Below are 27,273 nucleotides of genomic sequence, written 5' to 3'. Positions count from 1 at the left end.
TCCTAGATGTTTCATCCCCTGATTATTTATAGTGATTAAATAGGTGTTAAATGATCTTTTGTTAAACTTGACTGATCTTTGATTAATGGTAGGTGTTGAGCAGTCTCAGATCAAAGAAGCATAACAGCAGAACTTTAGCACATACTTAATCAACATATTCAGCAACTTTATTTGGAAATAAAAAATGATGTTGATTAAGTTTTTAAGAATAATTCTGCAGTCTTATAAAAAAAATTGCAGTTAATAGGTCTATTGAATTAAATATTTTAATTTTTGTACATACATTTTGTATTTCTGAATAAATCAAAATAATTTAAGTATTTTTTTAGAAAAACTCTTAAAAAAAGATATATAAAAAAGGTAAAATTATGATAATCCTTCTTGTAAAATTGTTTATTCAATAAAATTGCTTGAAAGTTTATTTTAGGCAAAATGTGTAGATAACTTTGAGTCAAACTGAAAAAAGAATCAGTAAAAAATTGTTATTTATTTCAATAAAAAGACTACATAATTTAGAAACTTAGAAAACTTATCATACCTCTTGAATTTAAGAATAATCTTTATTAAGTTTATAATAATAATTCTGTAGTATTTAAAAAAAAAATGTTGCAGATTATAGTTAAATTTGTAAATTATTCAATAAATTAATTTGTTTGAATGTTTATTTTAGGCAAAATGTGTAGATAACTTTGAGTCAAATGGAAAAAAAAATCAGTGAAAAAATAATTAGTATTATCAGTACAAAATGACTACATACTAATTTCTAAAAAAAAAAAAAACAAAAAAAAACATCATTACACAACAAGACTTATTTCAATGAATGAAAAAACTGCATAATAATTATCGAGAGGTAAATGTGAAAAAGTTCTAAGTGTTTCTTTATTTAATTGCACTTAGAACTCTCGCATTTACTCCTTGATATTTATTTCAGAATATAGAATTTAAAAGAAACAGCCAAAAAAACCTAATTTTAATGGATGTTAAAGATAAAATGGCAAGGTTTTGCTGGTTGGGTTGGGGAGAGGCTACTCAGGGAGGTGTGAATTCCTATGAAATTCCTGTGAAATTCTATGTCAATTCATTTTTGAAATTCCTGTGAAATTAATGTGTCACTGATTGGCAACTGACACTTGATACACATTCTACATTCCAGACAAAGTATAACTAAAGTCATAAAGAGTCATTCTTCATTCATTATTGAATTAAACAAGGAAACACTTGTACTTTCATATATTTTATTATATTATACATTATTAAACTATTTTCCTTCAAAAATAAGCATTTAATTTTGGAAAAAATCACATAAATATCTTAACAAGTATCACCACTTTCATTTATACACATATAATCAAAGTGAACTTAGTCCTTATGTAATCATCAATGACATAAAATTATGTAAGCACATTTGAAAAAAAAACTTTTATACTTAATATCACATAAATATTTGTTTACATCAATCAAATATATCTTTTATGATTAAACTATGTCATTAATTATATTTGTGTTGCTGATTTTAATTATTAGTGTTTTGAAAACACTAAATATCTAAATTTATAATTTATTGACACATTAAAAACAACAACAAAAAAGTTGCTGTATTATCTACAAAGGCTTATTCACCATACATCAACTGATCAACTAACATTATTATATATCATAATTTAAATTGCATGTTTATAGCCATACTTTTTAGGATTAAACCTCTTTTTAGATAATTTAAACTGAAACTTCAGCTTAAATCAATCATACTTTTCATATTCAAATGGGGGGTGAAACAACTAGGGTTTTGGGAGGTGAAACAACTAGGGGTGAAACATCCAGGGGGTGAAACGACTGGTATTCTCCTAATCTACTCAATCCACCCAGGAGAAACCATAGCAACGTGATAAAAAATAGGTGCAAAAACCTAACATTTACTGATTTAGTGGTTTTCAACCAGAAGAATCGCTTGGCGCATGAAATAAAGATTTAGGATACATCTTCCACTACAGTGACATTCACATGACCTCGGTTCCTCGTGACATTTGCTATTCATCATTTATACTCAACCGGCCGGTGTGACTTTTCTAGAATTTTGTGTGCGAAAATTAAAAGTAAGTTTATTTCCTTTAATCTGTTCACATCAATGTTTGATAATGTTTAATATCTTTTCCGCTTGATATAATTTAAAAGCTTCACGCTATTCCGTCTAATTACGGGTCAAAATATTTAGTCCTTGGCCTTGACAGTCCAAAATAAAGGGTTGAAGGTCAGTAATTCAAACTCTTCTTTGTGTCATATGAAAAACGGCAAATTCAGATCGTGTTTACGTATCTTTATAGCATATCACTTCTCCTATTTTTTTATGAAAGTTCTATCATAAATTAATGAAAAATAAAAGGAAGTGTCTAGTCGTCCTGCGTTCTACAGGCTGGTATACCGTTCATCTGTCGCGGTACTTGACATTCGACGTAACGACATTAAAAAAGAAACAACACAACAGTGTATTTCTTGTCTTTACCACAATATTTCATGTCATATGCGTCAATAACTGTGTGAAAATGAATAAGATATCATTCATGAAACATCCATGTGTACTTCGAACAACAATAGTCAGTCATGGTTATCATGTGACGTCACATCACTAATGTCGCGGTATAGGTTTAAAAATACTAAATATAATTCAAACATTTAAAAGCTATCGAATTCAAACTAACAGGAACACTCAAAAGTCATTAAACGCCAGTTTAAACGTTTTATATTATCTGTTTACATTGGCACTATCGAAAATATTCTCCTCTGGGCAGCGGACACACCAGATATTTTGCAAGTAAATCACAAGGTCGCGGGCATGGTCATAATGTAGCGGAGCCTAAGAATCGTACTATTACTTAATATTTTCTATTTGATAGTTATCTAGCATGTTAAAATTCACTGCTCATTATCATGGGTGTATTTTGAGGAGATGGTCAGGGGCCCCCATCCCTTTCTCCTTCTTATAATCCGTCGAGTTAAGACGTTTTGATGTTTTGCCTGATACCGATATTTCATTCATTTTTGTGTAGCTGGGGGATGTTACTTAAAATTTTGCGGTCTCTAACCTATAGGCGGGACCTAATTTGCATAATTAATGAGGACAAATGCCGATCAGTAGACGAACTTATAAACATTGCAAATATTTGCTTAATTCATGGATTTTTGCAATAGATATGTGAAAAATACGATTTTAATAAATACTGACGGATATTTAGCAGTGTAACTGCAGGTAGGAACATTTTTCGCCAGCATGAGTAAAATAGGTCACGAACTTCCCCGGTAAACACCACGTAGGTGGCGCAACTCACATACCGCGAAATTAGTGATGAAGCGAGATTAGTGATGTTGAGTATAACATCACAGGCACGGGTCCAGTGTACATTTTTTTGTTTAATATAAATTTTTTTCAAACAAATATACTTTATATATGTTAGTCAAATGAAAAAAAAAATCGGTGGCAAAAAATCCGGTCATAGTGTCATATACATTGAAAAGGTGAACTATGCGAGCGTAACGCTATGGGAAGCTACTCGGCAAACTTGTGGAACATTTCAAAATCAGAGTTTATACACTTGCAGTCGCTACCTGCATGATTGCACCTTCGACACATTTTAAGCTATCCATAAATACTAAACTGACCCCATAAATTGCTTTGAAAAGCACAGAACAAGTCTCTAGGAGCGAAATATTTCAAATATCCCCGGCGATTTCAGCTGCCAAACGAAGTGATAAAAACCAGGAACACGTCCGCTATCCGGAATGAAATCACCGGGGATAACTGAAATATTTCGCTCCTAGAGACTTGTACTGTGTTTTTCAAAGCAATTTATGGGGTCATTTTAGCATTTATGGAAGGCTTTAAATGTTTCAAAGGTGCGATCATGCAGGTAGTGGCTGCAAGTGTATAAACTCTGATTTTGAAATGTTCCACAAGTTTGCTGAGTAACTTCCCATAGCGTTACGCTCGCATAGTTCACCTTTTCAATGTAAATGACACTATGACCAGATTTTTTGTCATCGATTTTTTTTCTTTTGACTAACATATATAAAGTATATTTGTGTGATAAAAATTATATTAAACAAAAAAATATACACTTGACCCGTGCCTGTGGGTAACATTGCCCGATCAGGCTTTTGAAATAAAAACTAATATTTCTTGAAAAATAATGAAGATATTTCTTTCAGACTTAGTCCATTTATTAAGCATAACATATGATGCATATTAAGATAGAAATAACTTTGTTGCCTTCAGTTTTGTTAGAATTACTTCCCTATTTCAGATTTTTACGATGCATAATTTTTGAAGTCCAAAATATTATGTTTTAATGCAATGTTTAAAACAGAAAAGGGTTCATTGGCTTTCCATTGCTCCAAACTTGCGCGCCAATACCTTTATTCTATATATTTAGGGTAAGTACTTTATTTCTAGGGCAGATGTATGAACAATTTTTAGAACTAACATTTCTCTATAATGTTGTAAGTGAAAGCACAGTAAAATGTATACACTGATGTCCTAGCGCAATTATTTAGAGCATTAGAAAGCCATTGAACCCTTTTTTGTTTAAAACTTAGCATTAGAACAATTTTTTTTTGGACTTCAAAGATTATGTGTCATAAAAATCTGAAAGGGGGAATAATTCTACCAAAACTGAAGGCAACTAAGTTATTTTTATTCTAATTTGTATCGTTTGTTACACTTAATAAATGGACTAAGTTTGAAAGAAATATCTTCATTATTTTTCAAGAAATATTAGTTTTTATGTCGTAAGCCCGATCGGGCAATGTTACCAGCCTGTTCTAGTCCTCCGGTTACCGGAAAGAAAATCCTCGGGATTTTCTAGCCGTCCGGTAACAGATCTCCTAATGAATAAGTTATGATTTTATATAGTTTTAATGTTATTTACTTATGATATCGATACTTATATGCAAACAAAATTTTATGTGAATACATACTATTTAGATTTACAAGAAATAAATGCATTATTCAGCCGATAAAACGAAAGTTTGCCTAAATCGATAATGGCGAGATCGCCGTGACATCACACATTACAATCTGTTCATCTGATAGCCTTTATAGGATAGGAATGTTTAAATTTTAACAACTTTTTCACCAGTTTTTCAAAATTAAAACAGTTTTGAAATACATTTGTACTTTAAATTTTCATATTTTAATATTCAAGAATTTTTAATGATTAACTGTTTTAAATGACATTTAATTTCAATAGCGGCAGTGTGATGTTATTTTTTTTTAGAACAACAGTAATTAATAGGGGTGACTATTTAGGCCAATTTTGACTATTGCAATACTATTGATATTGCTGAAAAACTATTGCGATACTATTCTCTTGCAGATTACTATTGCGATACTATTGCAGTAGTTATCGTCCACCATGATTTATACAGTAAAACTACCAGCTGACATAATTTGTTACAGTGTGTAAGACACGGCACTGTTTATAATTGCTGTTAATACACATTGAGATGATTGTATAACTGAAATGGACAGAAATAAATCTAACTTTAATATTTTTAACATTTTTTCTCTTTGCCTTCCTTGGCTTTGGAACAATAAGTAAAACAATAAACCTATGCAAAGTATACTCAAACGAATCGGCCATTTTGTTGCGAATGTCAACATGTTTAATAACCCAAAGCATTGAAAAAGATGAAAATTGACAGATCAGACTAAGGTATACCAGCACTAAATGAAGGGCCCTATCGAACAGTTTGCTATATCATACAAGTAGCCTACTTTCTCCATGTCCATAGTACATTTTCTCATTTAAAACAGGTTATTTAAATATATTTAATCGAAGTTTCTAAGAAGCTATAGTAATATATATAATAGTTATTAATTATCTCCCAGACTTCCCATTCCTTTGTGGTAGTTTAATTCCGTGAGGGTAATTATTGTAATGGAGACGAAAACGTTTTCCGAGGCGCAAATGAAAGCTGGCTCTGTTTCTTGGTTTATAAATTATAAATTATTTCTGTATTTACAAAAATTTCAAAACTGTCGAAATTATCGATTGTTGAAGGAACTATCGGCAATTGTTATTGGATCGTGATTTTTCTATCGATGCAAACTATCGGGACACTTAGTATCGCATAGGGCTGTCATTGATTGGGTCTTTTGCATATCGACGATACCGATATATCGGAAGACAAATATCGACGATACATCGATATATCAATTATTAAGTTAGATTAACAATCTCTTTGTTTATGGGCATGCTATATACCTTCTTGTTAATGTTATGTTTTTTTGTTGTTTTTTTTGCCTACTTTTTATATTACTGTTTGATTATGTTGTATTTGTATCTATGAAATAAATAAAATAAATGAAAATTAATGAAGTCTTTTATAGATCTTCATTGTGCCTTCACTCCTCTTTTGCATTTATCCTACTTTACAGCCTAGTAAACTATAATACCAGGCACTGGAGTTGGGTTTCAAACAGCTAAAATTCTGCATTTCTCTTCCACAGATACTATTTATTTATTAAATTAATTAATTTATTTATTTACAATGTTTTTATTTATTTTTAGCCTGTTTCATACCCTGTCTTAATTTTTACCTTGCACAAGTTTACATTCGGATTAGGTACTGGCACCGCGTGTTTTTTTTTTTTTTTTGTTGTTGTTTTTTTTTTTTTCTTTTTTAACTTCTGCCCAAGTTTTCAATGGGCCTCAAATTTGTAGTGTTTGACTGTTTGTTTGTTGTACTGAAAGGCATGTTTAAGCAACACCCTGTGTTTCTACGAACCAAAACAAAGCTTTTCCTTCCGTCTTTTGACTGTTTTTCCACTATTTAAGCCGGCGACGGCTTCCTCTTCGGCCATCTTTGATTGTTATTGTTACGGGCACTAGCTAAATTCTGTACCTTTTACTGAGTGATCAGCTATACACGAACAAGTAAGGAGCCGAGATTGACGTAGAAACAGTATATATAATACTCTATGTTTTTACATGCACAAACAACGAAGCGACCTTTCAAGACAGGACAACGTAACTTTTTGCAAATAGATTCTGAAGTTGAGCCCTTTTTAGCTCACCTGAGCACAAAGTGCTCAGGGTGAGGTATTGTGATCGCTCACCGTCCGGCGTCCGTCCGTCCGTTGTACGTCCGTCCGTTGTACGTCCGTCCACACTTTCCTTTAAACAACATCTCCTCCTAAACCAACAGGCCAATTTTGATGAAACTTCACAGGGATGTTCCTTGGATGGCCCCCTTTCAAAATTGTTCAAAGAATTGAATTCCATGCAGAACACTGGTTGCCATGGCAACCGAAAGGAAAAACTTTAAAAATCTTCTTCTCAAAAACCAGAAGCCCTAGAGCTTAGATATTTGGTGTGAAGCATTGCCTAGTGGACCTCTACCAAGTTTGTTCAAATCATGACCCCGGGGTCAAAATTGACCCCGCCCCAGGGGTCACTTGATTTTACATAAGAAAATCTTAAAAAATCTTCTTCTCAAAAACCAGAAACCTTAGAGCTTAGATATTTGACATGTAGCATTGCCTAGTGGACCTCTACTAAAATTGTTCAAATCATGACCCTGGGGTCAAAATTGACCCCGCCCCAGGGGTCACTTGATTTTACATAGGAAAATCTTCAAAAAATTTCTAAAAATAAACCAGAAGGCCTAGAGCTTAGATATTTCACATGTAGCATTGCCTAGTGGACCTCTACAAAATTTGTTCAAATCATGGCCCCCGGGGTCAAAATTGACCCCGCCCCAGGGGTCACTTGATTTTACATAGGAAAATATTTAAAAAATCTTCTTCTCAAAAACCAGAAGCCCTAGAGCTTAGATATTTGACATGTAGCATTGCCTATTGGACCTCTACTAAAGTTGTTCAAATTATGACCCGGGGTCAAAATTGACCCCGCCCTAGGGGTCACTTGACTTTACATAAGAAAATCTTCAAAGTTTTCTAAAAATAAACCAGAAGGCCTAGAGCTTAGATATTTCACATGTAGCATTACCTAGTGGACCTCTACAAAATTTGTTCATATCATGACCCCCTGGGTCAAAATTGACCCAGCCCCAGGGGTCACTTGATTTTACATAGGAAAATCTTCAAAAATTTTCTAAAAATAAACTAGAAGGCCTAGAGACTAGATATTTGACATGTAGCATTGCCTAGTGGACCTCTACAAAATTTGTTCAAACCTTGTCCCCCGGGGTCAAAATTGACTCCGCCCTAGGGGTCACTTGATTTTACATAGGAAAATCTTAAAAAAAAATTCTAAAAATAAACCAGAAGGCCTAGATCTTAGATATTTGACATGTAGCATTGCCTATTAGACTTTTACAAAGTTTATTCAAATCATGACCCCTGGGGTCAAATTGACCCTGCCCCATGGGGTTACTTGATTGTACATAGAAAAATCTTCAAAATTTTCTAAAAATAAACCAGAAGAGCTTAGATATTTGACATGTAGCATTGCCTAGTGGACCTCTACAAAAAGTTTTCAAATCTTGTTTTTAAAGTTACTTAAAGAAAATTTCAACTATATTTTCTCATAATTCTTTTGATTGATTTCTATTATGATCTTTTGACCTTGAAGACTTGTCCTTAAGTGCAATGATAACAGGTGAGCGATATAGGGCCATCATGGCCCTCTTGTTACTTCTACCCATATAGGTAGTGCCGGCTAGTGGGAAAAGACTGCTACGGTACAAGTTTAGACATGACCTTTTTTGACAACTTCCGTTACTTTCGGCACATTTTTGCAGGCAGAAAAAGTTGTTTTAGAGGGTCTAAGTGTTTATCTAGACAGTTGTTTTTTCTCTCTGTAAAATATCGATTTTTGAAAATGGGAATCGATAATCGATCGACCAAAAAATATCGTTGATACATCGATATCGTTTCTATCGATGACAGCCCTAGTATCGCAATGCATCGATATTTCGATGTATCGATACACCCCTAATTATTAAGTGTTCATAATTAATCCATTTTAGTTCGATATAATAGTCAAAATTAATTAATTAATTGCTTGATTTATAAGCTTTCCATGTCCATTCTTCAGTTAATTTCAAACTGCGATTTTGAGTCCGAGTATGATTTTAGCAGTTTTCACATTTGATCTGTAAATTTATAGATCGAAAACTCAGTAAATTTATAGGTTATCTGTAAATTTACAGATAATCTGTAAATATACCACTTTCCTAGACCTGTTTATACTCCTTTTTCATGCCGTCATGGTACCGGGTCTTCCATGATACCGGTGTAAACAATTTTCTCACCAGCATTTATGTTAGCCCCGCCTACACTATGTTGACATTGTTACTGGAGCGAAAACGGAAGTAGCTCTTCCGTATTGCACGATATTTGGTAAACCTCAAATCTAGAAAAGATCAGGTGGACGTCATACTTTTGTCCTTTGCAAAAGCTTTTTAAAGGTCCCATTTCAAAGTCTTTTACTTAAACTAAATTTCTAAGGCATCTGTAATAACACGCTTGAAGCCTTCAGTGGATATCATCTTTCCTTTAACAACAGAACACAGCAAGTCCTTGTAGAGGGGAGTTCATCAGAGAAACTTGAAGTTCTTTCAGGAGTACCTCTGGGAACAGTGTTGGGACCCCTCTTATTCCTGGGATACAATAACGATCTTCCCACTGTCAGTTGTCTCAAGCCAACCAGTTTGCAGATGATACGCTACTGTATATACACATCCGCAACGATAAGATGCCACCAAGCTCCAAGAAGACCTCACAGCTCTGGAGGCCTGGGAGTCCCAAGTGGCAGATGAGCTTGCACCCTGATAAATGAACTGTGTTGAGAATTACAACAAACAAACCACTTTTTGGGAGACAAGCTACTATCTCCATGGTTAGCATCCTCCAAGTTAACGACAGGGCCAAGTACCTTGGCGTAACCCTCAGCAATGACCTTCAGTAATGGGAGAAGCACACTCAAGGAACAGCAGCCAAAGTATCACGTACAGTAGTACACTTGGATTTCTCCATCCATTTCTCCAACCTTATTCCTATAAGAGATATTTTCTTGTCAAATTTCATAACTTTTTCAGCTCTATTTCCTAGAAAGATGTGTTTAATACCAAACATATTATACTACTTGCTGCTATTTTCACGTTACTTTCTGTCTCGTGGTATTTGATCTTTTTGAGAAGAACAGTCACAGTGCAGTGCTACCTACTTTGACCTACTTTGAAAGCTGATTATATGTTTGATAATGTTTCACACCTTATTTGGGTAAAAGTAGGTTGATTATTTTTAAATGCCCTTGTCGATCATTTTGACAAAGAAAAATCGGTAATAAGTTGTGTGTTGTCCAAATATTTGACAAAATTACCCAGACAGTGTCTTAAATTTACATTGCAGCAATTGATAATGTTTTACTCATAAATTATTTTGATAAATACCAGGGTCCAATAAATTTTACACTTTCACAGGAAGTATTTTATCAAATCAGATGTTGTACCAAGCTGGAGTTGTTTAATATAAACTTGTTAATTGTACTTTGCTTAAAGTGGAATTATATGCATTTCTCAAGTAAAAATCAAGCTTAAATAGATGTACATGTAAAAAGGATGGAGGACATTATAGCTTTTAACCCAACATACCAAACTCTTCCTGTTACCAGTACAAAATAATAAGTTTCCAAATATGACTTTTCTTATTTTGACTGGGACAGTCTTTTTAAAAAAAGGCAAACTGCAACCAGGAGTTGCTTCCCTTCTACTTCAGAAATTTCCATTTTCAGGTAAGGGAGATCATTGCGCAGAAGATTGAAAAAATATCTATTATTTTATCCGTCCGATTTCTTTATTTTTAAAGCATCAACTTCAAATACTAATGCGGCATTATCGTCAATTTAACACATATAAATGCACAGCAACCGAAAATTGCTTTTATAGAACACTCACCCAAAACACACTATATGCAGTATTAGATGCGCATAATGCCACTTTAAGGAATGATGAAAATAAAAGATTTATTGTATATATTTGTTCATTATTTGCATTAACAACTACTAGTATATTTTAAGGTGAAATTGACATTAGAAATGCATGTTTTCTCTCTTTTCCTATCTTGGTTGGGCAACCAAAATTGGAAATAAATGAATTCAGGAGCCAGACAGTTTTAAAACTTGTGTTTTATCTATGAAATGCAAAATGTAAAACTAGAAATTACATTGAAATAAAAGAAAAGACTCAATGCTTTAAATAATTCCGTAAAAAAAGGGGATAATAACAAAATTTTATAAAAGTCAATAAAGTACACATTTGTAACAGGGATCTAACACTACGTGCCGTTTTTGTTCCTTAGATAAATCTGTAATAGTATACATGTGACCCCTCAGTCTCCGTCGTGCGGTGTGCGTTGTGTGTCCATCAACATTTTCTAAAAAAATCTTGAAAACCACTGGGCAGAATTACACCTAACTTCACAGGAATGATCCTTGGGTGGCTCCCTTTCAAAATTATTCAAAAAATTGAATTCCATGCAGAACTCTGGTTGCCATGGCAACCGAAAGAAAAACTTTAAAGATCTTCTTGTCCAAAACCACAGGGCCTAGGGCTTTGATATCTGGTGTGTAGCATCATCTAGTGGTCCTCTACCAAAATTGTTCAAATTATCCCCCTAGGGTCAAATATGGCCCCGCCCCGGGGGTCACATGGTTTATATAGACTTATATAGGGAAAATTTGAAAATCTTCTTGTACAAAAGCACATGGCCTACCTCTTTGATATTTGGTTTGTAGCATCATCTGGTGGTCCTCTACCAGAATTGTTCGAATTGTCCCTCTATGGTCAAATATGGCCCCCACCCCGGGGGTCACATGGTTTATATAGACTTATATAGGGAAAACTTTGAAAATCTTCTTGTACAAAACCACACAGCCTAGGGCTTTGATATTTGGTATGTAGCATCATCTAGTGGTCCTTTACCAAGATTGTTCAAGTCATCCCTTTAGAGTCAAATATGGTTCCGCCCTGGGGGTCTCAAGTTTTACATAGACTGATATATGAAAAAAAGTTTAAAAATCTTGTCTGAAACCACAACACTTAGACCTTTGATATTTGGTTTGTAGCATTATGGTTCTCAACAAAAATTGTTAAAATTGTACCCCTGTGGTGAAAAGAGGTCCTGCCCTGGGGGTCCAAAGTTTTATATAGACATATAGGAAAAAAACTTTAAAAATCTTCTTGTCTGAAACCATACAACCTATGCTTTTGATATTTGGTATGATGCATTGTCTAGTCGTCCTCTGCCAAAATTGTTCAAATTATGCCCCTGGGGTTAAAAGAAGCTCCACCTTGGGGTAACTTAGTTACTATGTGAGTTATATAGGAAAAAATACTTTAAAAAATCATTTGATCCTATTTCCAAGACTGTTTAATAACAATTACCTGATGAACCCAAGTAATATGATGTCACTTGACCTACTGACCTACCTTTCCGCGTCATGTAATTAACCGCGTTCTTTTGATTCTGAGATTAACAAAATATCTCTTTTTGGATTTTTTTTCTTTTATTTAAAAATCAAAAGTAAAAAATTATCTTTTAAGTTTTTTAATACGCTAAGAATTAGTATAAACAATGTTTGGAATGGATGACGGATCTGTCCGGATTTTATCCAACCCGGAGTACATGTCAGTGGCGTCCAGTAAAACGAAAGTAGAAACAAACGTAATTGAAATTGCAAAAACATCTTTGAATTAAAGTAATTCGTAATTTTAATAGTCTGTATGGGTTATTTACGATATATTTTATTGAAAGTAACCGCTATTGGTTGAAAGGCCGCCGATATTGATAATTTTTATCCATTTTGTTCGTTCGTGACAGATGTACGTAATTTTGCGAGAGCTACGGTCAGAAAATTGGCTCGAAAAAAAACTCTGCTGGCAATGTTCTGTCGTATAGGTCGCAGGAACTTTTTCAGGCAGCAAAATGGGTAGAAAAAGTGCGACCTATACACACCAAAATACGGTACTTTCTTGTTTTTTAAGATACAGCCTTGAAATTTTGATGACATACACAGTTTTGCATACCAATCGTAAAACTGAATATCATTGACCATGAATGTGACCAACTGACTTTCTTAATATTTTATCATCAGTTTGATCTTTGAAACATGTAGCTCATATTACTCAGGTGAGCGGTCCAGGGTCATCATGACCCTCTTGTTTCCCTCTAGGTAGTATATTATGGCAATACAGAAAACCTTTTATTTTACTCTTCAGCTGAAACTTGGCCATTCAGAAAAATTCTTTTAAAAGACCCTTGGGTGATGAAATCAGTGAAATGTCCCTTTGCTGGCCCTCTTCCAGATTCCTTCAAACAATAATGAAGTATTTTGATTTGTTAAAGAACATGGCCACCATGGGAATGTCCTGCCAAATAAAGAATATAGTTCGGAGTGTAATGTTACATTTAGAATTATTTGTTGCATAAAAAATGCTTAGATTAAAGGCACATTTAGGGTGTATGTAATTTAGATAGTGCAGTTAAAATTATCAATGTCAGTGACTTATTTAGAAGTTATCTTGAAACTAGAAATGTTGTTAGTATGAATGTACGGGCTAATCATCCCTTCCATATGTACAGAGCTTTTAGGAGTATTTTACTGCCTAGTGTTTGATGCCAAAACTAATAATGGTAGTACTATTTACCGGTAACTTTGAAAATACAGAATATAAGTCTTAATTCAAAGTGAATTTTCCCATAAATGATAAGGTGACAGTTATTTACACTTGGAGAAGTACATGTATGACAATATAGTATATGTAATAGAAAGAACATTGAAACTCGAGGGTAAACGATTTGTACGAGGGGGCGTAGCCCCCGAGTATAAATTGTTTACCCGAGAGTTTTAATGTTCTTTCTGTTTTGTATCATAGCCTTCCATATATGGTAGTTGTAGGCGTTCCTCATTGCCATATACAGCAGTTCAGTGAGTACTTCAAATCCTTGCATTACAAATGTGTAAAGCCCAGGTAAAATAAACCAATGCGAGAGCAGAAAATCAATAAAATACACTTCGCTGTCTACTGTTCCAGACACGCTGGCATACTTTCCTATCCAACAGTGCGGTAACTAGCGTGCGGGTATTAAATACTGCACACTTTTAGTTACCGCACCCTGTAGTCAGTGTATACGATTTACCTGCACCAAATTTGTCAAGAAAAAACACCGAACTATGATACAAATATAGTTGTCATAGCTGCTAATGTTTCAGATAAATTCAGGCAGCATTTTAGTGCCAATAAACATTACACTTATTAAAGCCCTCGTCACAGTATTTAAAATACTGTAGTTCATTTTAAAACTGCAGTTTGACTACGTGTATACAAGAGTGTTGAGTTGAGAGCAATAAGTGAACTGATTACATGTCTATCCATACAATGTACATGTCTTGTGAAAAGTTATTTCAGTCTGGAAAATAAATCATTTTGTGAAGTAAAAAATCAGGAAGAGAAGGTGTTTGTACTGTTAGAAAAACCTTTCTGATGTAAAAATGTACAGAATCTTTTGGTCTAGCTGCACTGTTTCTATTGTTGTTGTCATTGAGATATTGGTTTCCATGGTGACAAAAATCAATGAGATTGGCTGTTCAGGTACTAAAGTAAGGCTGGAAGTCTAATAAGGTGAGTGCATGTTCATTGAAATGAACAGATGTGATTTGATGTGCACTCTAATCATGCTAATATGGTGATATTTATTAAAGCTTTATTGTGAATATCGAGTACATTTGAATAACAGTGATTGTTGGAATGAATAATAATATTAATGACTTCTTTCACATATTAATATTTTATTGGTTGACAAAAGGAGAGTTTATTGAGAAAATATTATCTGGGACGATAGATTGAAAGGAAGGGTTTTTTTAACCAGGATTTTTGCCTTGTTGCAATTGTAAGCCACAGGTTATTGGAGTAAAGATTTTGTTTTAGTCAAAACAGGAATAAAGTCTGATCAATAGTTTTAGTTGATTCGAGATATTTACATAAAATTAAAAGTTAGCTGGTTGGGAAAAAAGCATAGGGACAGTTTAGGCAAGGTCACTCAAAGTCGTTACTAAATTTTGATGTACAGTCCAGGGAGTGACACAGTCTGCCTGTTTAAGGCAGGTGGCTGCTTTAGACAAGTTAAAATTAGAACAAAATGTCAGTTTGGGAATATAGCTGACAAGTTGCTTAATGCAAGTGGCCACTAAGGCAGGTCAGCCTTATTTACATTACCGGTACTTCCCTACATATCTCAAAAGTTAAATGCTACCAAGTGGTCTAAGTGGTTGATCTAAGGTACCTTTTTAGCTCGACTGTTTGAAAGAACAGGTAGCCTCAGCTGTTGGACTCGCCCATGCTTCTGCTTCAGCGAGTTTTTGTATGTAAGCAGGTATTTCAGTAACCACTTGTTGAAATGGATTGTAACTTCACACACTTACTCACTGTGAAAAACAACTGACTAACATTGCACAGGTCCCATAACTCTGTATTGCTTTTATGCCCCCCCCCCCCCACTTCAAAGAAGGAGGGGTATATTGTTTTGTAGATGTGGGTCTGTCAGTATATAAACCAGTTTCCTGATGATAACTCAAGAATGCTTGAGTCTTCGATCATGAAAGTTGATATGGAGGTTGTTCATGACCAGCAGATGACTCCTATTGATTTTAAAGTCTGTTGGTCAGAGGTAAAGGTCACAGTGACCTTGAACAGTTAAACGGTTTCGGGAATGGTAACTCAAGAAAGCTTGGGCATAGGATCATGAAAATTGATACGGAGTTTGATCATGACCAGCAGATGACCCCTATTGATTATGAGGTCAGTTGGACAAAGGTCAAGGTCACAGTGACCTTGAACAGTTAAACAGTTTCCGGATGATAACTCAAGAATGCTTGAGCCTAGCACCATGAAAGTTGATAGGGAGGTTGGTCATGACCAGAAGATGACCCCAACTGATTTTGAGGTCAGTTAGTGAAAGGTCAAGGTCACAGTGACCTGGAACAGTTAAACCGTTTCCAGACGATAACTTGAGAATGCTTTGGCCTAGGATCACGAAACTTAATAGAGAGGTTGATCATGACCAGCAGATTACCCCTATTGATTTTGAGGTCAGTAGGTCAAAGGTCAAGGTCACATTGACCCAGAATAGTAGAACTTTTATTTACAGTGACCAGATTATTTCTGTTCCTTGTGCAATTACTGAATGCATCAAGGGGGGCATTGCGTGTTCTACAAGCTCTTGTTTACAAAATTATGTCCCTTTTTCGATGTAGAAATTTTTGGTTAAGTTTATGTTCTGGATGGCTAGTGTTAGGTCAAGGTCGCACTTCGGGGTCAGAAGTCATATGAGTCTGTTTTGTGTCCACTCTGTAACTCTTGACCCATGGAAGGATTTCAAAGAAACTCGACACAAGTGTTCTGAATCACCACATTGTGACGACATGCAGAGCGCATGTTCAGGATGGCTCTCTTCCAGGTCAAGGTCACACTTAGGGGTCAATAGTCATATGAGTGTGTTTCATATTGTCCGCTCTGTAACTCTTGAACTGCTTGAAAGATTGTTAAGAAACTCGGCACAAATGTTTACCACATCGAGACAACTTGCTGAGTGCATGTTCTGGATATCTTGCTTCAAGGTCAAGGTTACACTTGGAGGTCAAAAGCCATCACTCTGTGACTCTTTAACCCTTTGAAGGATTTCAAAAAACTTTGACACAAATGTTCACCACATCGAGACGATGTACAGAGCGCATGTTCTAGATAGCTAGCTCAGGGGTTTTTTTCGGCCGTTTTCATAGCCGTTATTGGGCTATATTCCCAATGCCAAATAGTATGTTTTTTTCCCAAAATGAGTGCAAAAATTCCCAATCTACATTCTGAAAAAAAAATCATCAAAATTGCACAAACATTGACCAAATTATGGACAATTTTGTAATGACAGTATGTTCAAGAGGTTGTACAATGTGAAACAAGTGTATGAGAAAGTGCTTAAACACATCCTTACTTTATTCTATGGGACTAAATATTTCCCAGTCTGGAACATTTATGTGTCAAAATTCCCAATTTTGGGGGTATAGGCTATGTTCCCAAAACAGCAAGAAAAAACCTTGAGCTAGCTACAAGATAAGGTCATACTTAGGGGTCAAAGGTCACACCTTTGGGTGTATATTGCTCGCATTGCGATGCTCTTGTTCAGCTTATATATTAATTTAATTGATAAGGTAATTGATAGTCGAGCATTACTGTCAGAGCTCTTGTTCTTTAAAGCAAGAGTAGGTAACAGTATTTGGAAGTAACTATGAGCATGATGAGAGACCAAAAGCTAACTGTTCATTAAAGTAGTTGTTTAAAATAATATTATATCCTTGACCTTTTAAATTTGTAGGAAGACAGTTTTCACATTGACTTATTCTCAAGAAATGTACATAAGATTAAAATACGGATCTAAATAATCTTTAAAGATAGAAAACTTGAGTGATGATTTCCTGCAATGTATTTATTGGCTACTTCTTTTTTTTTACTGATTTTTTTCAACTTGTTTGAAACATTGAAAATAAATGTCTTGAAAAATGTTTGTAATTAGGAATTAATCACTATCTCATATCAGATACTAAACACTCAAACAGTATAAAAGACCTGTAAAACACTTGAGTCTGTCTGTGTGATTTTAACCAAAACTGTGTAGAAGTTAGTCAAATTTAGTATTATTTGATTTCAATTTGGTGATATCATAGATCAAGCAATTATTCCTGTGACAAAAATTGAACAATAAATCTAAATTAGCGTAAATATAAGTACTCTAATATAAAGATAAAAATCAAACACAGGCACATGTGATCTTACACAACTTGAGTTACATAATCATCAACAGATTGTTCTAGAACAAGAGCCATCACATGAGTGTAATGGACAATTATAAAGAAGTGGGATCAAAATCATCTGACATTATTTATTGCTAATGTATAAAAGATACATAGAAGAACTTGAGTTCAAAAATAGTTCAAATATACAAGCTGGACTTAAACATCAGGACAAGTTAATTGAAAGTTCATCTCCAAGTAAATTAGAAGTAAGTTGATATTACTTTGATATATTGTTTAACCTGCTTTTTTGACCTGACACTTGACAGACATTTTCAAATGGTCAAGTACAGTATGTGAAGAGTTTACAACATGTATATAATTATCAGCCTCAGTATCAGCCTCTGCACTGTAGAGTGAATAGCATGTATGTAAGTCTCTACTCAACTAGACAGTGTTCAATATGTATATATCAGCCCCTATAACACTCTTCTCAACTGTAGAGTGTACATCAGCATGTTTATACCCGCCTCTTCACTGTAATGTGTACAACATGTACCGTACATATCAGCCTCTATACAAGCCCTCAATGCAGAGCGTACAACATGTACCGTACATATCAGCCTCTATACAAGCCCTCAATGCAGAGCGTACAACATGTATGTTAGCCACAGTGTTCCAGAAACCCCCAAATGGGGGTTTTTCACCCCCAGAATGGTACTTTACACCCCCAGTTTTGGAGACAGCTGTTACATATTTCTTAGTGAGGGGGTGGAAATGTGCAAGAAAAACAGTTTTTACCCCCCAACTTTAAATGCTAGAAGGAACACTGTAGCCATTAGCCTCTTCTCTACTGCAGAGTGTACAACATGTATTAATCAGCCTATTCTCAACTGTAGTATACGTCAGCAAGTTTATACCAGCCTCTTATCCACTGTAGAGTGTATGACATGTATATATCAGCCTATTCTCAACTTTAGAGTGTGCATCGGCCTGTTTATACCAAGCCCTAGCATCTCCCCAGTGGAGTGTACAACATTTTTGTATCAGCCTTATCTCAGCTGTAGAGTGTACATCGACTTGTATAATATATCAGCCTTTTCTCCACTTTAGAGTGTACAACATAGTTTTTGCACTGCTGCACTTACAAAATCTTATATTGTACTCTTTTTCAGACTGACACATTTACAAAGATGTCTCTGGGAGAACTGAAGTTGACGAAACCAGCACCGGAATGGTCTGCACAGGCTGTTGTCAATGGAGAATTTAAGGAGATCTCACTGGCTGATTACAGAGGGAAATATCTAGTTTTCTTTTTCTATCCCGCAGATTTGTAAGTTAATTTCAAAACCAGATGTTACATAGTCACTTGTATAGTGTGTTATGTGTCTTGTTTGAATATTGTTTGAGAATATTGTTATTTTCTTCAGTATTATATCCCAATTTACAAAGTCCATCTGTCCATCAGTCCTTTGCATCCGCTCCAAATCTTAATGAGAAGATTTGCACAAAACTGTCATCCATTGTTAATTACAAGAGGACATCTAGAGTGCACAGCTCGGCCAAGGTCAGTCACTTGATGTGGAGGACAAAGGTCAAACTTTGTGTCTACTTCATATCTTCTAAACCTGTTGGAAGATCACCACATACAAAATGACATGCAGAGTGCACAGTCCAGGTCACTGGGTCCAAGGTCAAGGTCACCCTTCAGATAACCTTTCCTGACCGCTCCTTCCAATTTTTAACCACTGCACAGATTATCATTAAACTAGCACAAATGTTTAGATTCATAAGACAATGTGCATAGAGCACAACCGAGGTGACTAGGACCATGGTCAACGTCACACTTGGATGTCAAAAGTTATAATCACTATTTTACTGTAGGGAAGCAGCATCTGTGTGATTTATGTAAGCCTAGAGTGGTAGCTGTTTCTTTTGTAGAAATGTTTTTATCAAAACTGGTAGGTTTTAAAACTCCCTGAACAAAAACACAATTCCTACTATTGTAGAAGAAAGACAAGAGAAACAATGATTTTGTGTAAGATTTGTAAACCATTTAGATTTGATCAGTGTCATTTAGATTGATGAATGTCATGTATATTTTAGCTAGACATGCATTCTTTCACGTTGCATACTTTATATTCAGATGAATAGAAACAATCAAGTTCAACTGAACGAACTGTCATAAAATGAAATGTCATTAACAGCGTCTTCAGTTGTTTACACATGCTTCAAGTAACGATTACATTTATAATGAATTAAGCTGTGTATACATGTACAGGACTGTGTTCTTAAATGTTGCTGGAACAAGGCATGAGATTAATAATTTTATTTTCTGCACAGTCTCAGGCCACATTTGAGGAGCAGGTTTAGGAGTCCATTATATTATTATAATACATGTAGTATATTTAATAGAAATATCAAAAAAATAGGTTGTTGACTGCTAGATGAGACAGTTGATTGAGGTCATTACGCTGGAAATCTTTTTAATTGTTTTTTTTTTTTTTTTCCGTCTTGTGTTGTCAGCTTTTTGTTGAGTCTTTCATAAATTTGGTAAAATTTGAAAATGTAGTTGTGTCCTGTGAATAGATGGGAGTATATAAACAAACAGAGAGTAATGTGACATCTGAAATGTATTGAGATAGTTTGAACTTCTTTATTCAACTTAATATTCCCCTTAGGCTTACAAAGGTTTTTAAATATCAGATTAAATCGTAAAATGTAGATAAAGAAAGATATATATAATCCCTTCGGCAGTGATGCTTTTGATTAAACAAGTAATATGCATTTGTTATAAATGTTTATTTGTCAATAAGTCTGTACTGTAAAGAATTATGGCACTGAGAAATAATTAATTTTGAAATCTGATACAGGATAAAATTAAATAAAATTTTGTCAGTCCCAGTTGTATTTTGTGAAAAACTTAAGATTTTTATGATAATAATGTAATAATGAATTATCATTTAAATTTCAGCACATTCGTCTGTCCGACAGAGATTATTTCATTCAGTGACCGTGTTGAAGAATTCCGTAAAATAAAGTGTGAGGTGGTAGCGTGTTCTACTGACAGTCACTTCTCACATCTAGCATGGTAAGACTGTTTAACAAAAATTGCAACAAACTGGCTAACTGACTCAAGGAGTAAATGGTAGAGTGCAGAAGACCTTGGGTTTAATCCTAGCACCTGTTGTTCTTAAAAGTTGAAAAATGGTACTGGTAGACGCAGTACTCAAGGTGTTTTAATTTAAATGGTTAAATAAACCCAGGTAATTGTCGGGCACAAGAGCTTGGAAGATGATGTTACTTTTTGATCGTATGCCACCTTAATTAGCTTACATTTATCTATCCATCTGCAATAAAGTGAGACAGTTTTCTGTTAAACTTCCAAATTTTTACAAGGCCTGCAACCTCATTGAAGATGAGGTATGTTGTTTGCTCATGTTGGTTGGTCGAAAGACGCATCAGTTTCTTAATCAATAACTAGAGAATGCTCTGGTCTCCATCTGTTCATATGATAATTGCCTATGGTCAGGTAATGAAGCCTGAACTTTTAGGGTCAGTATGTAAAAGGTCAAGGTCATGAGACTGAAAATGTTTGTGACCAGTTGCTGGAGAATGCCTTTGATCAGTATATGACCCAGTTTGTGCTCTTTTGTATGTGTGGGTGGGGTGGAGGCGGGGGAGGGGAAGGATCCAAAAGTGCTATAGAATTTAAAATCAGATAAGCTATTAGGATCCTGCCTTCAGGCTGAAGCCCTAGTAATCTCTGTGTTGGCCTGTGTTCCTTATCCCCTTGAAAAACAGCTGGTATGGGCCATAACAGCAGAAAATACTGTTGAATTCATTGTTTATGATTACCTCCCCTTTTTGCATTTCATATGTAGTATTGAAAGAAAATTAATGATAACCATTTGATTATGTGTAACATTTATTTGAACAACTGCTTTATCTATTTTTAACATAAAGATAAAAGTATTATGGAACTAAGATATTTATTTGAAAAATAATTTGCATAGAATTTCTTGTATTTTGGGCACCATACACAAAACAGTTGTCCATTTCTTCTGTGAGATATTATTCAAAAAATGATTGACAGTCGTATTATCTGCTATTGTCTTGACTGGAACTGGGAAAATGAAGTTCTTGCAGTGTATGAGCTTCACATGGCATTTATTCTTCACAGGTTTATTATCATGTTTTTTGTATGAATAAATTATTTACCTCATGGTATGTTAGCACAGAAATTCTATTAGAAAAGTATTACACAGCTTTCTTGAAAAGGGATTCAGCCATATCAAAGTTAAGAGTTATAAGATTGAGATGTAAAAAGTCTTACTAAAGTACATCTGTGACTAATTTTAATTGTTGTTCTAGGGTAAATACTCCGAGAAAGCAGGGCGGTCTAGGTAACATGAATATACCTCTGGTAGCTGACAAAACATACAGTATTGCAAAATCCTACGGAGTACTCAAAGAAGATGAGGGTATAACTTTCAGGTAAAAAACAGTTTTCTTTTTAAATGTATATAAAATGTTCATGGGGGCTTCCATGGCTGAGTGGTTGAGGTCGTTGACTTCAAGTCATTTGCCCCTCACCAATGTGGGTTCAAGCCTCACTCTGGGCATTGAATTTGTCATGTGAGGAAGCCATCCAACTGGCTTTTGGAAGGTTGGTGGTTCAACCAAGGTGCCAGCCTGTGATGAAATAATGCCTGGAGAGGAACTTGGGGTCTTCCTCCTTCATAAAGCTGGAAAGTCACCATATGACCTATAATTGTGTCTTATATAAATAAGCTATGTTATTATTTGTTCAAGTAGTGACCCGTGACTGGTTACTAAACTATGTATACATAAATAAAGGGGAAAGAATACGAAGTATAAATTATTGAAAATTCTTTCCAAAATATACACCAGTAGGGATAAATAACTACATGTATATAAATACCTTACAAAAAACATAAAGATATTTAGTATGTATAAGAAGTCTAAAACTATGAAAGAATCATTTAACTTTTATCCAGTGTTTACATGATTTTGCGTGTAACATTGCTCAGTGCCCATGAGGTTGTGCAGGAAGAACTTGTATACTTTGGTAAAAACCATTAAAAGACACAAATAAAAGGAAAATTTGTTAGTTTTACATCATGTAAAATTAAAACATCTTTCACACTTGAACACCAGCTTTGAAATGTTTCACTCCTGGCTGTGCCAGTTGTGAAAATACTGCACTTGATGATCACTCGGCGAGACGATATCTCCATCTTACACTGAAATGAACAAATATCCTCTATGTATTCAATATTCCTGTAAGGCTGTTTGTAACATGTGTTTCATCAAACGCTAACTAATTATAGAGTAACTAATGATTATAATATTTCTATTTTTTAGAGGTTTGTTTATTATTGACGACAAGGGAAATCTGCGTCAGATAACCATAAATGATCTCCCGGTCGGTAGAAATGTGGATGAGGTGTTGAGACTTGTGCAAGGATTCCAGTTTACTGACAAGCATGGAGAAGGTAGAGTAACAAGAGTTTGTAATTATATTTGAACTATATATGAGTGAAAAGAAATATCAGATTTTGTCAGTTTCTTTGTGATTATGAAGCCATGTAGAATCTTTGGAAAGGTTTTATACTTTATATTTTATAAAGGTTAGTTTTGTTTTCTGTTATTAAAGGTACCGGGTAAGTTGTGAAAACCTTTTAAAGTTACTCTCCCACAGTTTGGGTGAAATTTTTCAACATGTTCATTTCCACTAAGTTTGGCATAGAATGTGTATATGACACTGAAGTATATATGACACTGAAACCTGATGAAGGGAGTAAAAATAAGTGCTAGATATTGATAGAAAAGTAAGAGAGTGTTGATTTTCTCCTATTATTTCAAAAACATTGCAATGGTTTACTCACTTTTGTACAATATTTTTGGTACTTTATTGAGATATTTGCCACTGATTACTTGCATAACATGCACAATTTATCAAATTTTGAGAGAAAAGAAAAATTGCCAAAAAATTTGAAAAAGTTGCTTTCATGAAACTTCCTGAAATTAATATGAAAATGGTACATTGTTAGTTATTATCTAAACCTGTGGAAGCTTAGGGAAACTTTATAGAGTTTCCAGATGTTTTAAAAATTGCCGTCTATAAAGTACTTTTCATCCAGTTCCTCATACTATTTAATATCGAGTTTATATTTCTGAGAGGTAGATTTACACTTTTTCTAATACTACATCATTAAGTCTTCAATCATCCAACATAAAAGCGAGGTGTATGAAAAAAGGCTCACATATTTTTGTATTGTGTTTACAGTATGCCCTGCCAACTGGAAGCCTGGATCTGACACAATGAAGCCAGACCCGAAAGGATCCCAAACTTACTTCAGTAAACACAACTGAACAAGCAACTCCGTGGAGATCCCTTTATTATACAAATGTGGAAATTTGACTTTTGGGCAGACATATTGTTTAGTCTAAGGTGCTTTCTTCACCGACAGTTTAACAAAATAACGTGACCTTTTTACACTCATAGTGTTCATCATCATCATAGCTTTTTTTCCCAGTCAGTTTGTAGTTCAGTCATTTTAAAGCAGTGTTTCTGTTGAGCAAATCAATACTCAATTAATCATGATCAAATCTCCTTACTTTCTCCACATGCTAATATGTGAAAGCTTACATTGTTTCAAATCTTTCACTGATTTGTCTACTGCCAAAATATTCCTCTGTAATGTTACTGTTTTATCTTTTGTAGCAGATACAGACGATTCAGATTTTTTCCCCATTTTGATGTACGAGTTCCTTTTGAAAGTGTGTTTTATATCATAAGAGATGATGACTGCTCTGATATATGTTTTCTTTATACACCTCCTGATGCATTGTAGTGCTATGTACAGTATAACAGTTCTTTTTATGTTAATGTCTTACCACTGTTTGATTTTTCCCTATTTCAGTTTCAACATGTATTAAGTGATGTAATAAATCAACTTCTACTCCACGTTCAGAGACACATTTGCTTAATTTTATAAAATTTTAATTGAATTGCAGAATCTTGGCAAAAGGTTATTGTTGAAAGATTTATATTTTTGTAAAAAACTTTAAAAGAACTTGGAACAAATAATTGGTATAGCCAACAGGAAATGTTAATGGATATAACAACCTTAAGCAATAGATATTTCTTGATTTAGATAATGAATCTGTGTTGTTGTGGCTTCTCAGAAAGAAGGTCTTGCAAGGTTTTAGATCTTTATAAACAAAATACTAGTGATGACAATATTTTTTCTAGTCATGTGGCCAGATAGTAACGATAAGGCTGTTTTTGGGGTGTTTTTTTTTCCGAATAATGAAGAACTGTTAGTTTCATTGTGTTAATTTCCAAAATTAAAGATAAATGATATGCTCTGTGGTTAGAAAAGTGATGATTGGAGAAATGTTTGAATCATTTTACTTGCCCATAATATGACTGAGGACAAAATCTCAAAGTTGTTTATTTGTATTTTGAGAGAAACATTGCCAACTGATATAATTTAAGTTTGTGATGCTTATGTTACTTCAATAATATTCCTTGATTTAAAAAGAAAAACTACATCAGATTTTTATACACAAAAATAAAAAAAATTAGAAATCTTCATTGAATTTAGTTATTTTGTTAGTCACTACAGTCAGATTAAGTGTATTTTATGTAATTCATAAATGCAGCTTTTAGTGTTATTTATTCACAAAGTAGTTTACTTTGACTAACAGATTTTGGTTTGGAATTGTTTGATACTATTTTCTCTCTTACTCAACATGGCAAAGTTCTGATTTTAGTAATTAATACATGCATGTACTGTCTCAGTTTTTTTATAGTTGAAAAAGAGTATGTACAACCACAACATGTATTCAGATAAAAGATTTTGGTTTGTTACAATTGAAGTACATTTCCTACATTGTTATCTTGTTTACAAGTAACAAAAACGTTTAATTGTGTTGTATGTATATAACAATTTCTGATAGTAAGTAAAGTATTGCTAAACTAGTCTTTCAGTGCTCTATCCAGATTATCAATCCTCAAAAAACGTGCATTTCTTTTATAATTTCCATCCATTTAAAATTTGTTTACATTTTAATACTTTTATTTGCTATATCTTTATTTGCAAGACTTTGTTGATTTTAGGTTTTTTTTGGAGGACTTTTCTGAATCATGTGGGATTTCATTGATTGAGATTTTGTTGGAGTTTTGCAGTATGTTTAGGCAGTATTTCATGGAGAAAGTATTAAGACAAGATTTTAGGTATAGAAACACACATGAATACAGGGATATTGCAACTAAAGTAACAGCTTCACTGGAAAAATGCAGTATTGTGTTATAAGAAAACTCGTCATTGGCTTAGAATTTTACAGTTTTTATTGCATATGGATTAATATAATTATAGTAGTATACTTGTTTTCTCGGTTGAAAAAGTAAATAAGATTAATGGTAAATAATCTCGTTTTGATACTAAACTTAGTCTTTATTTTCATTTTAGAATTTTTAATATTATGTCTTTTTTTTCCCTGCTTGTTTCACATGTAGCATTAATCTAGAAGTGTTCTAATGCCCATACAATATTTGTTAAGTTCTTTCAGTTTAGTGGAGGATAGCTAATGGTTTTTAAGGGTAAAGAAAAGTAATGTTAGACATGAGAAATTGTTTTCTGTCACAAAAATCACTTGAAGAAATCACCTGTTAGATAAAAAAATAAATGTTGTAGGTGAAACTAAATGAGTTTGTTGTATTAATTTATCCCACAAGCAGTAGGGACCTGAATTCTGTTAATGTTTTGATCTAAAAGTGCTATTTGAGAAATAATATTCCCAAACAGTAATTTGCCATTGAAAAAATTATTTTTTGGAGTTGAGATGTAAAGGAGTTATATCACAAGGGCGCAGCTTGAGTAACATAATAAAGGGCATCTGAACAACACTCGACAGTGATTTCATTCAGGAGAAAATCACTGTTTTATATCTATTATTTCAACTCTAATACAATACCAAGGATTGTTATCAACATCCTTGTGGCTATCCACCAAATATTTGCCTGTTTTGTGTGGTTTCTTTTCCAGCAAACTGATAAGACGTTTCACACTCAGATGTGATAACTGTGATTTTGTTTGCTTAATAACACACAGGCTCAGTAGCCTCCTGGCACAGAGCTAAAACAGAGAGAGAAAAACAACATTAAAACAATTTCATCACACAAACAACATAATTGATCTTCACCAGGCTTGGTCCATAGCTTGTTGTGTGGAGTTTTCTCAAGTTTTTAGCTCAACTATACAAAGTATAAGGAGAGCTATCCTCCTCCACCTGGCATCAGTGCCTTTCTGCGTCCCCACCTTGGTTAAAGTTTTTTTTACACTCGCTTTTTTCTTCTTATCTCTGTAATTACTTGTTGAATTTGATTCAAACTTAAAATAGTTATTCCTCATCATCATCCACATCATCTGACATAAGGGCC

General features: G+C 34.1%; 1 protein-coding gene across 2 annotated transcripts; it reads left to right on the top strand.

Moving 5' to 3' along the window:
• Positions 1–1,961: 1,961 nt before the first annotated feature.
• On the top strand, positions 1,962–26,538 carry LOC123523935 (peroxiredoxin-like). 2 transcript variants are annotated; one of them, XM_045301708.2, is made up of 6 exons: positions 1,962–2,093; positions 18,974–19,131; positions 20,773–20,889; positions 22,173–22,295; positions 23,187–23,317; positions 24,112–26,538. In XM_045301708.2, exons 2-6 carry the CDS (start codon positions 18,992–18,994, stop codon positions 24,195–24,197), a joined length of 597 nt encoding a protein of 198 aa, XP_045157643.1. In that variant the 5' UTR covers positions 1,962–2,093; positions 18,974–18,991; the 3' UTR covers positions 24,198–26,538. The 2 variants fall into 2 exon arrangements, with proteins under 2 accessions (XP_045157643.1, XP_045157641.2); XM_045301706.2 differs by lacking the exon at positions 1,962–2,093 and adding an exon at positions 17,915–18,067.
• Positions 26,539–27,273: the final 735 nt, after the last annotated feature.

This window comes from Mercenaria mercenaria, chromosome 3 (genome assembly GCF_021730395.1).
Source record: "Mercenaria mercenaria strain notata chromosome 3, MADL_Memer_1, whole genome shotgun sequence".
NCBI classification, from domain to species: domain Eukaryota; kingdom Metazoa; phylum Mollusca; class Bivalvia; order Venerida; family Veneridae; genus Mercenaria; species Mercenaria mercenaria.
This window is presented reverse-complemented; position numbering and strand designations above follow the sequence as displayed.

Bases quoted from the DNA above. Each gene is read 5' to 3' on its own strand.
- LOC123523935 (XM_045301706.2), top strand. From the start codon at position 17,957: ATGTATAAAAGATACATAGAAGAACTTGAGTTCAAAAATAGTTCAAAT. The intron at 20,890-22,172 runs GTAAGACTGTTT...TTGTTGTTCTAG, and splicing joins CACTTCTCACATCTAGCATG to GGTAAATACTCCGAGAAAGC. The intron at 23,318-24,111 runs GTAGAGTAACAA...TTGTGTTTACAG, and splicing joins TACTGACAAGCATGGAGAAG to TATGCCCTGCCAACTGGAAG.